The sequence below is a fragment of the Xenopus laevis genome, chromosome 2L, assembly GCF_017654675.1.
Source record: "Xenopus laevis strain J_2021 chromosome 2L, Xenopus_laevis_v10.1, whole genome shotgun sequence".
In the NCBI taxonomy this organism is placed as follows: domain Eukaryota; kingdom Metazoa; phylum Chordata; class Amphibia; order Anura; family Pipidae; genus Xenopus; species Xenopus laevis.
This window is the reverse complement of record NC_054373.1, coordinates 85427021-85445960: the sequence shown is the minus strand read 5'-3', so window position 1 is coordinate 85445960 and position 18940 is coordinate 85427021. Positions and strand designations below refer to the sequence as shown.

The window sequence follows — 18940 nt, the reverse complement described above, 5'->3', positions numbered from 1 at the left end:
GTAAGCACTAAAGGGGTTTCGAAAAGCGTTAGCAAGGTAATGGAAGCCCCAGAAGTAAAACTGTGATTAGATGTGTGTGATGCACTGTATTTTTAGAGATACTGTACTTTGATGTACAGGAGAGAGAAGAGTGATACAGAAGTGAAAACAGAAAGACAGGGGAAATCGGAACTGCTGTTGTTGAAATGAATGCACAAAGACAAGGCACATTGGTATTAACATGATCCCACAGTTAGTGCAGAGCATTAAGTCAGCTAAAAGGGAGACTTACAAGTGTTGGGCTTTAGGATGTGGTTGGCAAGAGCTCCTGAAGGAGCGGACACAGAGAAAACAGAGATGCAGTCGTCATCCTGGGAACAGCCAGCCTGGATGGCACGGAGGTAGCTGTGACTGCGCATTCGGAAACAGCCAGGGAGATCCAAGGCTTCTACAGCGTGAGATTCCAACTCACTAAAAACTGACTCACACATGGCCCCAGACTGATGGTTCAGCTCCCCTTTTAACTGAAAGATGAAGAAATTTAGATTCAGAAAGCATTCCCTGAATACACAGAGTCTCACTGAAAGACTTTACTATCAGCTCAACAACAGAAAAAAATGTCCAATTTATTTAAAGGGGTTGTTCACTTTCCAACACTATTATTAGTTCACTTGTTTTCAGATAGTTCACCAGAAACCAAGACTTTTGTTCAATAACTTTCTATTTTGTGTTTGTGACTATTTTTCTAATATTGAAGTTGAAAGTTTCATTTATCACCTGTCTTTCTAAAGAAGCGTTGGGTGGGTGGGGGTCAACGAATCTACAAACTGTTCTATATTGATAAATTTAGTTGATACATTTCTTATCTTTGTACCTGCTGAGCAGACTCCTGAGTTTCATTAAAGGCAGCTATTAGAATTGATACAATAGTTGCTAATATTTCACAGAAGCTGCTGAGAAATGTATTGAATAATGTAGCAAATTATACATTTGTAAGTTTGGAATCTGCTCCTGGTTCACCAAACTACCAGACTGAAACACCAGAAACCGGAATTTTAAACTTCAGTTTTGGAAAAACAGAATACAAATAAAACATGGGATCAACTGAAAAAAGTCTTTATATCTGGATCTAAAAACAGCTGAACAGAAAAAAAGTGTATTAAAGCTGAACAACCCCAACCAACCTAATAAAACTGAATGATAAATATTTCCACCAGTGTTATAATGCCACCAGTTTCCAATAACATGGGGGGGGGGTAATCAAAGGTCAAGTTTGTATGGTTTGTGAGGTTTTTTTTTATACCTCTATAAACTCACAACTCAAATGTTCTTATTTATGGAAAAATTCGAATCAGTGTATTCAGAGGAAAAAACTTGAATAATCAAATTAATGACGTTTTCATCAAAAACAAACTCAAATCGCTGGAATTTATAGAGTTTTTGAGTGTAAACCACCGAAAAAACCTCAAACATCATGAACATCTTCAAATGGTTGGTTTAGTTGGAGTATTTTTAGATTTCAGCTATTTCCCCAAAAACCCGAAAAAAATGTGTTTGTTTTTTTATTACCAGAAAATTCTAGTTTTTACTGAAAACTAGCCTCAAAAACTCTACCTTTGATAACCCCCGTGATGTCATTTCATCAGAATTAGCTGGCATTGAGGTTCTTTTTGTATATATCACTAAGACACAACATTCAAACCTTTTTTTAAGAACTTTGTGGGATAGTAAATTAACTACAAAAATACTTGATGATTGTGACTTTGTTGGTTAGGAGCAAAAAGTCTCAGGAAAGGAAAGTTACGATTAAGATGCAGTATGTATGCAGACACATCCTTTGGTGAACTTTCTGTTTTTAATGAAAACTTCTTTTACATTTGTGGATTTTGGAATCATAAATACAAAAATGATTAAAACACCATGCACCGCTATAATTACATTTTGAGAGCCTTCAAAGTTACAGTAATCGCAAATGTTTTAAAGGGGAAACTATATCCCTGAACCTTGCAGGATTCTATACAAAATATCATCATTTCATAATGCTTTTTCATAAAATATAGTTTTTTTCTAGTAGTATGTGCCCATAATGAAACACTGCCATTCCCCATTCCGCTAGTTCCTATGAGGCACTATGCTCACACATACTTCCACACTTCTTCCTGTTACAGTTTAATATAAATATTTTTACAGGTAATCAACAAGTGACAAAGAACAGGTGTCTTAAGGTACAAATTTATTAAGACAATATTACTGATATCTATATGTCACTTTGATTCACTTACTACGACTGCTACTATACCTACAGGTATGGAACCTGTTACCCAGAATGCTCGGGGCTTGGGGTGTCTGGTTAAGGGATCTTTCTCTAATTTGGATCTCCATACCTTAAGGCTACTAAAAATAATTTAAACATTAACTAAACCCAATGGGATTCTTTTGCAACCAATAAGGATTAATTATATCTTAGCTGGGCTCAAGTACAAGGTACTGTTTTATTGTTACAGAGAAAAAGATAATAATTTTTCAAAAACTGAATTATTTGATTAAAATGAAGTCTACGGGAGTTGGCCTTCTAGTAATTTGAATGTTCTGTATAAGGGGTTTCTGGATAAACAGATCCCATACCTGTAGAAGGTTTAATTATGTATTTAGATTTTTTTCTGTTGTTACCAGAGTGAATGATTATAAAATTATATCAACACTGGTTAAAGGGATTGTTCATCTTTGAGTTAACTTTTAGTATGATGTGGAGACAATGTGCAATTGGTTTTTATGTTTTATATTTTGTGGTTTTTGAGTTATTTAGCTTTTTATTCAGCATCTATCCAGTTTGCAATCTCAGCAATCTGGTTGCTAGGGTCCAAATTACCCTTGCAACCAGAGGCGGAACTAGGGGTAGGCAGAGTAGGCACGTGCCTAGGGTGTAGGCACGTGCCCGGTTGTGGCAAAAACCCACCGGGGAGGTCCGGAGTAGGGCCCTAAAACTGCAGCCCCGGTTGGCCCCAGACCTCCCAGTCGGACCCTGGTGCAAAGCTGGGGGGGCGCCAGGCACTTACCTTCTCTGCCTCCTACCCTCTCTGCCTGACTGTTCACCAGACCAGTGCATTGATTCGCGCCAGGTTGCCTTGTGTGCCTGGCCGACCTGGCCCAGCTGTGCTTTCAACCATGCAGTGATTTAAATAAGAAACTGAAATATGAATAGGGGAGGGACTGAATAGAAAGATGAGTAATAAAAAGTAGAATAAAAAGTAGCACAAAGAGTCAGAAGAAGAAGACGATTAATTAAAGAATGAAGACGAAATGGAAAGTTCCTTAGAACGTGCCATTCTATAACATACTAAACGTTAAAGGAAAACTATACCCCCAAAATGAATACTTAAGCAACAGATAGTTTATATCAAATTGAATGACATATTAAAGAATCTTACCAAACTGGAATATATATTTACATAAATATTGCCCTTTTACATCTCTTGCCTTGAACCACCATTTCGTGACTCTATCTGTGCTGCCTCAGAGATCACCTGACCAGAAATACTACAACACTAACTGTAACAGGAAGAAGTGAGGAAGCAAAAGGCAGAACTCTGTCTGTTAATTGGCTCATGTGACCTTACATGTGGTTTGTATGTGTGCAAAGTGAATCTTAGGATCTCAGGGGGCGGCCCTTATTTTTTAAAATGGCAATTTTCTATTTATGATTACCCAATGGCACATACTACTAAAAAAGTATATTATTATGATAATGGTTAATTTACATGAAGCAGGGTTTTACACATGAGCTGTTTTACTCAGTATCTTTTAATAGAGACCTACATTGTTTGGGGGGTATAGTTTTCCTTTAACTTAAAGGGGTAGTCCCAGACAGCCATAACCCCTGCCCTGTCTCCACTGGGTGAAAAGGGGGCAACCCTAGTGGTTCTCCTTTAAGTTAACTTTTAGTATGTTAGAAAATGGCCAATTCTAAGCAATTTTTTAACTCGTCTTCATTATTTATTTTTTTATAGCTTTTGAATTGTTTGCCTTCTTCATTTGACCTTTTCCAGCTTTTAAATGGGGGTCACTGGACCCATCTAAAAAAAACAAATACTCTGTAAGGCAACAAATTAATTGTTATTGTTATTTTTATTACTCATCTTTCTATTCAGGCCTCCCCTAGTCATATTTCAGTCTCTCATTCAAATCAATGCATGGCTAGAGTAATTTGGAATCTAGCAACCAGATTGCAGAAATCGCAAACTGGAGAGCTGCTGAATCATAAGCCAAATAACTCAAAAACCACAAATAATAAAAATAAAAAACAATTGCACATTGTCTCAGAATATCATTCTCTACATACTAAAAGTTAAGTCAAAGGTGAACAACCTCTTTAAAGGTGAACCACCCTTTTGATGTATAGTTTCCCCAATTTTGTAAATGTTAGAAGCCAATAGTATGACTTTATTTGTCATAACTTTAGTTATGCAGTATTATTGATATTGTCCAACCATTTTGTGTATCGATACAGGTTTTTGACCTGTTGCATGCAAGGTCGCTGCTCCTGTATGCTGTGTGCTGGATGCAGGTAATATGGTGCTGACAGTGTTATAAAAGGAAACTGATAAAAGCCAGAAATGCATTGTGATATATACATTTTTCCTCTTTTTCACTATGAAGGGTTTACTGACAGTATAAACCTCAACTCTTACCACCTTCCATTAATCTGGTTACAAAATTACATTCATTACATTACATTCATTAATAAATGAGCCACTCGCAAATACATAGCCCACTACAATTCCCAGTGCCATTATTCATTAAAGAAATCTAATTGATGTCCTGTTAATGAGATTTGCCTGTTTACTGCATATATTTTATAAACATAATTAGTGATTACAGTGGGAGATTCCAGCCTTTCGCAAAAAAATGTATCAAAAAGTTAAATTGCTTCATTTTTCTACGCAGTATTCTGTTTTGGTTGGGAAGCATACAAGTGATAGTGATGTATGGGGTGCCGTTTGTCCCAAATACATTCTGTAAACAAAACTATCCCTAATACACAGAATGAATGTCTCTCATGGTATATAAGTATTTGTGACCATACACAGATAAAAAAAATATACAAAAGACTTATTTCTATTAAAGAATGAGAACAAAATCTGGTTAGCTCACAAAAGGATGTCATTATATCACAAACTCCATTCAGTACATTTAACAAGCAATCTGTCGCACAAATGTATAACCTCTTTGTAATGGACGCACTAATGTGCAAAGTTACTTACAGAATGAATTATGTAAAAAAACTTGGACATAATATATAATAGTGTAAGTAACTAGTGCATGTCAAGCTAGATTTGAATGACAAAATAGATATTTGTGACAGAAAGCAAAATTTTATAGTACAGGATTCATTCTTTTCAAAAAATTAAAGTTTTGTTTCACAAAACAGATAAAATATCCATTCTGTGAAGCAACACTGTCAGTCACATTCCTGAACCAATAAGAACAAAGCTTATTGCCATATAACAAACAAGATGAGAAGTGGCCAGCTCTGTTCCACATGGCTGCATCATCCCTAAGGCAAAGTATCTGGCCTGCTATAGAGGGCACCCTCTAATGTCCCCTCTGCTGCATAGTAATAAACATGAACAAACATAAAACTAAAAGGGCTGCTGTTAAACACTACAAGTTCATAATTGGAAGTTTTTACAAATGACTGAGAAATATAATGCTGCACTTATAATGATTGTAGAGAAAGAAAAGTATGCAAAACATAAATATGATCATTTTAGGTGATATAGCTATTCTTATTGTAGTAACCCGCTTGTTTGGCCAGTTTGGTTAAGGGCATCCCTGCTGTTTTGCCATTGTCTTATGATTCACTCCTGTTCCTGTTTCCCTGTTCCTGTCTAAGCTGAGAGCAATAATGGGACAGGCCACACCTACCTGCCATGTAATAAATGTACCAGAAGTTACTGTGCTTGTCTGGCTGCTTTGCCTGAACTAACACAGCAGAATCATTTAATCCACTACCAGCCAGTTTATCACAATTATATCTTGCAGCCTAACCCATCACAGGCCTAATATCCCTTCAATAACATCTGACAAACTCTCAGGGGCATATTTATCAAGGGTCGAATTTTGAAAAACTTCGAAATTCAAAAAGACCAACCGAAATTAAGTCTTTTTTTTAGCCGAATAGATCCATTTTCGATCGAATAGGTCCATATTCAAGCGAATTCGAATTGTATGAATCAAATGAATAAGGCATTCGATCTAATTTGATTCAAAGTTTTTCCTAAAAAAAAATTAGATTTTTCAAAGTCCACCAATTGACTCCAGATGGGTTCTAGAAGGTCCCCCATAGGCTAAAACAGTAATTCAGCAGATTTTAGATGGCGAATGGTCGAAGTCGATTTTTAAAGAGATAATTGCGATAATCAATTGTTCAAATTCAAATCTAATTTGGACTATTCCCTAGCCGAAGTACACAAAAATAGCTCGAAACTCGAATTTTTTTCATTCAAAAATGATAAAATCTGCCCCTCAGAGTCAGTAATAAGCTTTGTATATGATTGTTAGACTCCGATGTCTCCTCCTAGCTGTAATCTTGCACATGTTAGCTTTTAGCACTCTCTTATAATATATAATGTGCTTAGCTATAGTTCAACTACTACATAATAGGTTTAGCCAGAGATGTGGGACTGATCTAGGGTTGCCACCTGTCCAGATTTCACCCGGACATCCCGGTTTTTAGAAGGGCTGCCCGAGTGAAGTGAATTAGTAAATCCAAACAGGACACTGAAGTAAATGACAATCGCTGATTGCTACATAATCAGTCCCGCCCCTGATGTCTCCTGCACTGCCCCCTACATCACTAGCCGTAGACTAGAAATATGCCACATATTCTGCATAGTCTTATGAGGTCTTATGAGATGTCTCTAGTTAGCTGTAGTTCAACTACTGCATAATAGTTTTAGACACAGATGTGGGACTGATCATGTGCACACATATTCTGTATAGTATGATGTGTAGGTCTTATAAGCAGCCACTCATAATACATATATAATATTTTCCTTAGTGTGAGTTCACATTTTTGCAACAAGACTGTACTGCTGAACTCCATCCGCCAGTGGGTCACTCAGCTGCTTTACTGAGCCACATATACCAGATTAATCCAATGGGAAACATTTACACCTCGATAGTCTCTGCTCACTCACAAACTGTTTTTTGACAAAGCTGGCTTAGTGATAAAATGGAAGTTATGTAGTAGTTAAACTACAGCTAACCACGTGACTAAGAAACTGCTTATAAGGCCCACACATCATACTATTCCCAGTGTCTGGAGTGGCTGACTAAAGATGGACATACACTGGCCAATAAAAGCTGCCAAAAGACCAAGTGGTCCCTAGGGCCCATAATCGGATCAGACGAACATCACCCAGTGGCCATACTGGGGCAAGATCTGCTTGTTTGGCAACCTCTCCACTCCAGACAATGGGGACTCACATATGGTCTGTATAGTATGAGTAGGATTATAAGCAGTTTCTTGGCAGTTTCCATTTCATCACTATGGCAGCTTTGTCAAAAGCAGTGTAACAGTTTGTTAGTGAGCAGAGACTACTCATGAGTGAAGTTTTCCCATATGGATTAATCTGGTAAAACAGCTGAATGACCGAGTGGCGGATGGAGTTCAGCAGCACAGTCTTGTTGAAAAATTCTGAACTCACTCTAAGTAAAATACTGTTTTTCTAATTATATTTTTGTATGACATGCACCTGGATTGCTGCTGGGCAAGGAACTCCACAGTTCAGATTTGACAGTATTAATTATAAAATGTCCCTAATTAGTGACGGACAAATCTGTGCCTTGAAAATCTCGCGTCAAAATAATTCTGACCCGAGCTACTACGTGCAACTATTTGGTCCAAATGCATTAAAGTCAATGGGCGTCTGAATAATTTTAATGTGTGTGTCAATTTTACTAGCGCCAATTTTTAATTTTGATGCAGCGGAATTTTTGACGGCAGATTTTTTGACTGCAAATGAATTCGCTTGCAATGAAATGTGGTAATTCTCAGCGAATTTGTGTCTGGCGAATTTATTGGCCCATCACTAACCCTAATCACCAAGGCTACACATTGTACTACACAGACTTTATGGGTCATTTATGACTATAGTTGCCATGTTTTTTACCACAATGCAGATGAGATGTCTGACACAGACAGAAATGTCTTTCAGGCCCCTAAAATGTCTAGTGGTTGACTTGTTTTACCAATATTTATTGAAATTGTACATGAATTAGGGCCTTATGGGGCCCCTATACCTCCTGGCCAACCCTGCACCCGCAGGGTCTACTTCCTCTGTAGTTACCCCCCTGCTTCTGGTACATTTATTACAACATGGCAGGTAGGTTTGGCCTGTCCCATTATTGCTCTCAGCTTAGACAGGAAAAGGGAAACAGGAGTGAATCATAAGACAATGGCAAAACAGCAGGAATTCCCTTAACCAAAATGGCCACACAAGCAGGTTACTACAATAAGAATAGCTATATCACCTAAAATTATCATATTTATGTTTTGCATACGTTTCTTTCTCTACAATCATTTTAAGTGCAGCATTATATTTATCAGTCATTTGTAAAAACTTCCAATCATGAACACCCTCTATAGCAGGCCAGATACTATGCCTTAGGGATGATGCAGCCATGTGGAGCAGAGCTGGCAACTTCTCATCTTGTTTGTTATATGGCAATAAGCTTTGTTCTTATTGGTTCAGGAATGCGACTGACAGTGTTGCTTCACAGAATGGATATTTTATCTCTTTTGTGGAACAAAACTTTCATTTTGTGGAAAGAATGAATCCTGTACTATAAAATCTTGCTTTTTGTCACAAATATCTATTTTGTCATTCAAATCTAGCTTGACATGCACTAGTTAGTTACACTATTACTGTATATATTATGTCCAAGTTTTTTTTACATAATACATTGTAAGTAACGTTGCACAAAAGTGCGTCTGTTACATGGAGGTTATACATTTGTGCGACAGATTACTTGTTAAAATGTACACAATAGAGTTTGTGATATAATGACATCCTTTTGTGCACTAACCAGATTTTGTTCTCATTCTTTAATAGAATTAAGTCTTTTGTATATTATTTATCTGTGTATGGTCACAAATACTTGAGAGACATTCATACTGTGTATTAGGGATAGTTTTGTATACAGAATGTATTTGGGACAAAAGGCACCCCATAGTGATGACACCCAGAGATAGATAGATAGATAGATGATAGATAGATAGATAGATAGATAGATAGATAGATAGATAGATGCTTTGAATTGTAAAAGTCTCTTTCTGCATTAGAACCAGTAGGAGAAGACAGATTCTAAGCATGGTATTATGATGCAGTGAAGGATCTGTTTCTCCATAATGCCATCAGAATTCACATGCTATCAGGGCTGAACAGTAAACATAATCATCCATTTACAGACAGCTTACAATTTAAAGAATCAGTAATAACTCTAAAATAAAGAGCACTTATGTAAAAATTAACTATTTAAAATTTAAACATTTCCATTGTTCAATAGTAAGTAGTATTGCTATTTAAAATTACTAGGCATGAAACCTACTATGTGTCTTTTGCTACTAGAAAATGTTTTGTTTGATTTATAGTACAGGTATGGGACCTATACAGGTATGGGACCTATCCAGAATGCTCGGGACCTGGGGTTTTCCAGATGAAGGATATTTTTTTTTTAAATTTGGATCTCCAAGTCTTCTAATAAGCATTTAAACAATAATAAAAGCCAAAAGGATTGTTTTGCCTCCAGGAAGCTTGAATTACATCTTAGTTGAGATTAAGTACACGGTACTATTTTATTAGTACAGAGAAAAAGGAAATCATAAAAATTTAAATTTTGAATTACTAGATTAAAATGGGGTCTATAGGAGATGGCCTTTTCAAAATGTGTAGCTTACTGGATAATGGGTTTTGGATAACTTATCCCATACCTGTATAAACATAAATATATGTTGAACATATTCTGAACATATTCTGATGAATGGCTGAGAATCCTTCTAGATTCCCCTGTTTGATCTTTCAAAAATCTGCCAGCATGTTTTGAATCTTGACAAGGCATGAATAGGTTTGTAACAACATTTCAGAAAAAGTGAAGACACAAAGTATTTTCAGCAAATAGACTTTGTAACCTTACCAGGCAAACACCATTAAAGGAGCAGTAACATCAAAAAATGAAAGTGTTTTAAAGTAATGAAAATATAATGCAGTATTGCACTGCACTAGTAAAACTGCTGTATTTCCTTCACAAACACTACTATTGTTTCTATAAATAAGCTGCTGTGTAGCAATGGGGGCAGCAATTCAAAGGAGAAATGGTTAAGGTTACACAGCAAATAGCAGATAAGCGCTGTAGAACATAATGGTGTTATCAACTATTTAACCTGTGCCATATAGTTTTTTCTATAACCTTGTTTATATGAACTATAGTACTGTTTCTGAAGCAAACAGATCAGTTTTACCCATGCAGAGCAACTTTGCATGATACTTTCATTACTTTAAAACATCTTAATTTTTTGGTGTTACTGTTCCTTTAAAACCTATGTGCTTTCTCTACTTTGCCAGCAAAAAGACTAGGCCCTGTGTTGTTTTACATAAGTGCTTCTACTTTTTAAGCATTATTGTCCCTTTAATTAGTTCTTTCATCTAAGTAAAGAGGTATGCCATTTTCTGGTGTTGTGTTTAAGAGAGCCATGCTTTTTTCAAATGCAAATTAGGCAGGCAAAATGTTGGCCTTCATGCATTATGCCAGCATTCCAACCAACTTCAGGCAACATTCCTAAGTAAACCAAGCATGTTTGCATCTTACCTGACCCGTGATGGAGAGACCATAGCCCTGTCCCTTAGGATGGATTTTGGGTGGAGTGCAGCAGCTGGGACAGTTACAGAGACATGAGTCAGAATATCGCTTACATGGAAACCTAATAAAGAGTGAGAAGAGGGAACTAGTACATGCAAACAAAGCCACATTGTTTCATCTAATAACCATCAACATAATCTGAATCTTATATACTGTGAAGGTAAAATCTTGCCCTCTAATCCTTTACAGAAAACCAAGTAAGGTATCTACATTACATCACTTATATGGTGAACATTGTTGTACAATTTAGTGGACACCCCAACACTACAAGTCTGCTATTACCTCATTAAGCCTCATCTGAGCCTTTTTTGTATATTGTTGTACAATTACTTACATAAAGACTATCGGGATTTATCTTGAGAAATAACCTAAACAAAGTCTGAGAGTTTGCCACTCTCTACCTACTCTCTACAGATAACTATATTCCCCCACCCTATGTCCCATAAATCCCTTTCCAGCAGGAACAATGCCCAGTCCTTGAAAGATTCTCTTTTAACAGGTAGTGATACTTAATATGGTTACAATATCCCTATCCTTATTTTTCAGCTGTTGACAAGAAAAAAAGGTAAGACAGAGACTCAACTACCTAATGAAGGCTAATGTAGGCTGTGGCTTAAGGTAGCCATACACAGGCTGAAAAAAAGCTGCTGACAGACCAAGTCGTAAGCTTATTGGCCAATGTAGGGGGCCCTCCAACGGGCTTCACAGACTGATATCTGGCTGTAAATCGACCAGATATCAATTGGGTAGGTTTAAAAATCTCATTGGATTGAGGACTGCATCGGTTCGTTGATGGGGTCCTTGCATGGACCACCTGCATTCCTGACATAATGATCCATATCACCCACTCAAGGTGGGCCTATTTGAGAAAGATCCCCTTCTTTGGAGAGTTCGCCAAACAAGAGAATCTTTCCCTGATATGCCCACCTTTACTGGGTGATATTGGGCTGATGCGATCGTGGCCCATGTGTGGCCACCTTTAGCTGCTGAGGAATTAAGATAAGGAAGAGGGTGGGCTGTGGCTTATCTGCTAAAGAATTAATATAGCATAGAGGGTGGGCTGTGGCTTATCTGCTAAGGAATTAATATAGGGAAAGGGTGGGCTGTGTCTTAGCTGTTGAGAAGTTAAGATAGGGAAGAGGGTGAGATGTGGCTTAGCTGCTGAGGCATAAATATAAGGAAGAGGATGAACTGTGGTTTAGCTGTGGCTGGATTAAGAAGGTGAGCTGTGGTTTAGTTGTTCACAAATTAAGACAGGGAAAAGGTTAGCTGTGGAGGAATTAACATAGGGAAGAATGTTGGCTGTGAGGAGGGAGAAGAAAGGGAACCTTATAGATCAGGGCTCCTTCTGTCTTAGAAGCCAGACTTATGAGCTCATGGAATTTAATTTAACTAGGGTTACATGCATTTATATACTGTAGCTTTTGCTTTGAGAGTAGATTTTCTAAAACAAGAACAATAACTAAAATGACAGCTAATGTGAAAACAAGGTCTAAAACTATGAACTAAAAAACTAAACAGGTGCCTCCTTCAGCTCTCTGCAAGGTCTCAGGATTCCCTTCCATGACAAATTCTTGTACCTGTATGTGGGTGTAACATCTTGTCATTAGGGCCATATCAATAGATGACATCTGGGATTACAAAACCATTTATAAAAAGCAACTGTTTTAAGGCCACTAAGAGGAACATCCAAGGGTTCTAAGAGCAAAGAGCCACTGGCTGGGGATCACTGATGCAGAGAGTGATATTCTGAGACTATTTGCAATTGTTTTATGAGTTATTTAGCTTTTTATTCAGCAGCTCTCCAGTTTGCAATTTCAGCAATTGAGAAAGATGAACAATAAAAAGTAGCAATAACAGGGCCTTTGTTTTTAGATGGGGTCAGTAACCCCCATTTGAAAGCAGGAAAGTGTCAGAAGAAGAAAACATATTATTAAAAAACTATAAAAAAAAAGAAAAAATGAAGACCAATTGAAAAGTTGCTTAGAATTAGCCATTCTATAAAATGCTAAAAAGTCAACTTAAAAGTGAACCAACCCTTAAGTAGAGTTTATATGTTTTTTATTGAAAACTTTACAAGAGGGTGGTCTGTGGCTTAGCTGTGGAGTAATTAGGTAGAGTAAGCAAAGGGAATGGGTTGCGACTGAGCTGAGAACAGAGCAGGGTGTAAAAGGTGTGAAATCAGGTAATTAAGGGAACATAGATAGGAATTTGATAGTAATAGGGAACCAGAAGTTTTAGATAGACAAGCTACATGATGTTTACTTATATATTTACATAAACAATTGGTTCTGGCCAATGAACTGAGTTTGTACCCATATAAAAGCAGCAATAAAATTGGGATACCAGTTGAAGGACTCATTCAGCTTAAAGAATACACAAGAGAATGAGAGCCCTAGAAAAAGATTCAGTAATAGGCTCACTCATCTTTTGAAGGAGCACTCTCAAAGTTGATGGAAAATGTTACTACAGAGAATTCAGCTGCCACATCTAGTGAGTAGTAGAAATATTTCTAATGAACTGGCAATACAAAGTAAAAACACTATATTATGTTTAATTTTGGTAAAGGTATGGCACCTGTTATCAAGAATGCTTGGAACCTGGGGATTTCTGAATCATGTAAATATTAAATAAATCCAATAGGCTGGCTTTGCTTTCAATAAGGACTGATCACATCTTAGTTTGGATCAAGTACAAGATACTGTTTTATTATTACAGAAAAAAAGGAAATCATTTTAAAAAATTTGGATTATTTGGATAAAATGGAGTCTGTGGGAGACAGCTTTTTTGTAATTTGGAGCTTTCTGGACAATGGGTTTCCGGATAACGGATCCCATACCTGTATCCGATTACTGTTATTATTTACATAACTATTTACAGGTTTAACATTTATCCTGTGTACAATAGTATTTATTTTCCTGGTTGCACAACCTCCACTAGGTGGAGACACAATTGTATACTAGGTAAGTATTTAGTGTCTTTACACACCATCAAGGAGACACCCAGGCTTTGTTCTTTGTCAATGTTAAATGTTTCAGAGATTTAAGTTACCCAGAAGACCAGATTTTCAAGGACAGACTGCCAGAGATTACATAAATGTCATTCCTTCAATAGATAACTATATAGAAATATTACCTGTTTGTTCAAAGTTAATTGTTAAGTGCTGCATATCTTGCTGTTACTATATATATATATATATATATATATATAGTGATAATTATTAAATATTATTAAATATAGTTAGCCATTAAAGGAACACATTTATGCCATTTTCTATATGTCATTCAGTGCAAAAATACGATAGAAGCCTTTTTTTCTGGGGCCAAGTCATTGCATGGAGCTAACAGCATCCTGCATTTACATACGATGTAAAACCAAGCAAATAAATGATCTCAGTGCAATTATACTGACTTTTTTATTGTTAAAATGAATTAATTTCCTGCCCTAAAAGGTAAATGTAAACCAACTTGTATGACTTAAGAGGAAACTTCAGACGACCTCATAAAAACAAAGAACCACATAGGATTTACCATGTGTACCAGCGATTATATGCTGCGGCACATGTGCTAGTCTACATTTGCCAAGGAATAACTAGAAAATGCAGATAAGATGGGTGTGAAGCACTACTTTATACACTGGACCAGGGGAAAAAAATGAGAAATCAAATGTACTTGTTTAACAGTTCTGTAATTATTACCAAATCATATGGGGAGAGTCATGTAGTTTGTTTAACCAATACACTGCTACACAGGCTAAATCAGTTAGGTATCACACTATTCACACGTTTTGCAGTTGTGTTACATATCTATTCTAATATGCATAGAATAACCACACATATTTACAATTAAAACTCATGAAGTATATATCTAATGAGAATCAAATTATAAAATCAGTGTAATTGGACAGTGTAAAAATGTGTGTCACTGAGCGAGGGAATTTTTGACACATTCAACTTTAATACAGTTTTCATATTTTGCATTTCTTCCTATTCTACTCAAATTTGCCTTTTTGTACATAATATTTATCAGTAGTGGGTAAAACACTAAGCAAATCAAATATCCCATTTATTTTAATAAATTCCTTCTACACTGAAGCTTCTACAATGCAATTAAAAACCACAAAAAATTAAAAGCACATTAGGGGTTATATACTGTACAATAGACTTAAGCAAGAATTTCTTTTTCTGGTCTGGTTACGGTCTGCATCTTGCTTCTATTAAAATACTCTGCTGTTCCCCATCTCAATGCTTCCTCCTTGCTCTCCTCATGAATACACAGCAGTATTTGTGGGGGCAATGACAGGTCTGTCGCAATAAAGGACAGAGACCTGCTGCAATTTGCAAACATCAGAAGACAGCGTGCAGAGTGCAAAAATAATGTCTGATTGAAACTGGTTTTGCACTTTGCACACTCCCTTTATTTAAATACATGAACTCTATTATAATTCAAGCAAAAAGTGAGTCATCTGAAAATGTTATTTGAGGCAAGTGGGGACAAATATGTGAATCCAGAGTATTTATGTGTGAGAATCACTCATTTCCCATATCTGTGATACTTCCCAGAATGATAACAGGATACAGTTAATAAAATAAAGTGGAGCATATAAGAAGATGGTCTATTGCATATAATTAAAATGAATTTATAGCTTGTGTTATATTTTTCTTTATTAAAACTAGTCAAAAAATATGCTGGAAACGAAGTCAAGCTCCCATTAACAGGTGTGTAGTTCAGGACCTCCAGCAGCTGTATTGTAATTTCAATGTTTTTTAAAACTTTTTTCTAAGTTGACCCAATTACTGTAAAGTCTCAGAGTCATCTTTGTGACTCATGCATTAATTTGTTTGGGTAATTCATTTTGTACTGTGCAGGGGGATCATGGAGACCATCGTTAAACAGCACAGAGACCCTTACAATAAGAACCCCATACTTAAAAGGAGAAATTCGCCACTCAACAGGGGGTATTCAAATTAAACTTGCCTTCTTCCTTAGCTATCACCAAACTATATGAAACTAGGTTGCAGGAAAATCTTACGTCTTAGCAAATAAGTAATTAAGACGAGGAAGGGAGGGTGGAATTTGAAAGAGATCTATGATAAGTCTCATACTTGGTTCTGGGGTGGTCGACACTTGAAGATCTGCGATATCTCTCCCGCCTGGTAGCACCCTTGGGCGACATTTTGGTGCTGGTGTCAGAGTCTCCACTGTCGTCATCCCCCATGGCTTTAATATAGCTGCCACTTCTCATTCTCCTGCAGGGAATCTCTCCTTCTTTGCCTGGTAATGGGTAACCCCCCCATTCATCTGGTGGAACCTGCGTGCAAAAAATGGAAACTGTCAGCCTAATAAAGACAAAACACTTCGTTTTGCTCGCATACAAATGAACATTTCCATGCAGCATGTGACCTTGAAAGATCATCCTATTTCCAATTTTGTACTGGTGGGACCTAAATGCTCCAATAAAAATGCAGCAAGGAAATCTCAGTTCTTCTTTGTATTGTAGACTCCTTTGGCACAAAAAGATAACAAGTTCCTTATACCGCAGACCATAGACACAAATGGAAATGAGAGATTTATTTCCAACAGCTCACAAGATATTTGCATGCATATTCAGCATGAGCTGGTGGGTGAAGCGAGAATTCACTGGATCTCAATACTAGGCCTGTGCTCTTTCTTAGTCATATCTGCCTTTCTCACAATAAACCACTTAACACCGTGAGGATTTTTAACCAAATATACAGAATTCATCAGCACTTTCAGACAAAAAAAACGGTAACAGCTTTAGTGGGAAATACACACAATATAAAAAATGCACCATAGGAGTTTTTGGCCCAATGAGCAGATGCTGTGCACTCTGACTGCCAACTTGCCAAACTGGCCTAGATTATCTGCCATTGTTGGCATATACTGTTGGTCAGCCAATCCACCCATGAAAAGCCTCTATTGTTTAGAGCACTAATAAATCTGATGAAAAATTCAAATGTTTCAGTGCACCAAAAATGACACGGGTTAGTGGTCTCTTAACTATTCATACATTATTCCTACATTATTTAGATGGGAGCATGTCATGTTCAAAGCATGCTGAAGACCGCTGCAAATTAAAGAACCCCCACTGAGAATCCTAATCAATACTCTGTTGCCCTCCGCATTATGCTCATATGCTGCATATACAATTTAATTTCATGTTTGAAGTTGCATCCTTCCATTTTAAACACAGCCTTTGTTTTAAAACAATGCAGCTGTCTTTTATTCCACAGAGTGCATTGTTAAATCCTGCAGAAAAACTGACCTTGCTGAAGGAAGAAGAATTTCCTGCAAAAAGGGACCCATCTCGACACATATATATATATATATATATATATATATATATATATATATATATATATATACTGTATAAATATATATATATATATATATATATATATATATATATATATATATATATATATATACACTGTATCATCATTTTGAAGTGCTGTGGAAGCCAGAAGCTGATCCCATGCAAGTTTCTGACTAGCACTATGCACTATCATTTTATTATTTTATTTTCTGTGTCACAATTTGTTCACAACATTGCAGCAACAGGCAAGTACTATCCATTTAACATTTTGATAATATGTTTTGGCTTCCCAAGAGTACATTGGCAGTCATATTGTGACCTCCACCATAGCTGCTTCCTTGCGAGTACTGTATTTCTCAACAAATCAATCATAGAGGAATTTTTAAATGAAATGAGATGTGTTAAACAATATAGGGGCATCTATCATATGTCTGTCCAATTTCATGGTTTTCAAACCCTAATAAACCCTTTTAGACCCAAATAACAAGAAATTCAAAACAAAGGGGATCCAAATATGTTAATTTCCTGTTGAATGATGGATATGATGCTGTATACATTTTGCATTTTATAAAGGGAAAATATTAATATTTGTACATAATTAACAGCAAAAATTGTATAAATCCAAACTCTTAGTAAACGCTGTATCTAAAGCCTAAATATGTAGATTTTTGGGTTTTTTTTAAAGAAAAAAAGTCAAGTTCTTTTGTTTGCTTTAGCTTGGATCAGCAGAGAGGAAAATTAGACTTTTTTCAACAGTCCCAATTACATTACTATAACCAGAGACAAGTGTGTATTCCATTATAGTGAAGTAGTAACTGAGAAATTTTAAATAGCTTTCTGTCTGTGTCTTATTGTATATTGTTTGCATAATATATTTCATTTTGCAATCTTTTTACATGTGAAATAGAACTCTGCATTTATAAGGGGAATTTGCATATTTCATATACATTGATTGCATTATATTTGAATAATGATAAATCTGTTCATCACTCTACATTAAGCACAGCGCTCTTTTACTTCCCCCTTGTAAATTATTTGCATTATGTATGCCTTTGGAGCAAAAACTCTGACAGGCTGAGTCAGAAGCCAAGTCACAAATGATATATTATTTATTGCAAATATGAATGCATAACAAGTAAGGGCCATTTGAAATGCTACAAGAAATGCCCACAAAGATCAAATGCATATCTCAAGTTCAAAATGGCATGGAATTTACAGTAACAGTGAGGAGTGTACATGACGACTGTCCAATATACTGATGGAGAAGTAAAATATAAAGTGACAAAATGTAAATGTGCTTTTCAGTTTGTCCTCACCATTCAACAATAGTGCATGTTATGCTATTTGGCTATCTGCAAAGCACAAAAGGAACAGCAAGGGAATGCCTAATTCTGAAAGATATTTTAGCCTTATTGCTGTTCCCCCTTGGGGATTCACAAGGAAGGTTTGAGAATAAGTGATTCTATCAAATTCAAAAAATATATTCCAAAGCTTAACTTTTATACAATGCTTTGGAATATATTTTTTGAATCTGATACATGTGCCCTTTGAGCTGGGGGCTATATTCCAATGCTTTGGCCATTTGGACAGGCCTTACAGACTGCAGAAGTTGGAATAAGTGATTCTAGACAGAGTTTGTTAACTATGGTCCGTGGGTAACACCAAAAGGTTATCAGTTGGGGCACAGATAGATTCATTTAATTAC

The 18940-nt window shown here is 36.4% G+C and overlaps 1 protein-coding gene across 4 annotated transcripts in view; it reads right to left on the bottom strand.

The window, feature by feature from the left end:
- LOC108708218 (disks large-associated protein 3-like) overlaps positions 1-18940 on the bottom strand; it is a 210512-nt gene that overhangs the window by 73511 nt on the left and 118061 nt on the right. For 3 of the 4 annotated variants that reach the window (XM_041582124.1, XM_018246690.2, XM_018246689.2), the window contains 3 exons: positions 16004-16209; positions 10849-10960; positions 272-503 (listed from right to left, as the gene is read on the bottom strand). In XM_041582124.1, the coding sequence (XP_041438058.1) occupies positions 272-503; positions 10849-10960; positions 16004-16209 (550 nt within the window). The remainder of the gene's footprint in view (positions 1-271; positions 504-10848; positions 10961-16003; positions 16210-18940) is intronic. The other variant, XM_041582126.1, reaches the window with a different exon arrangement.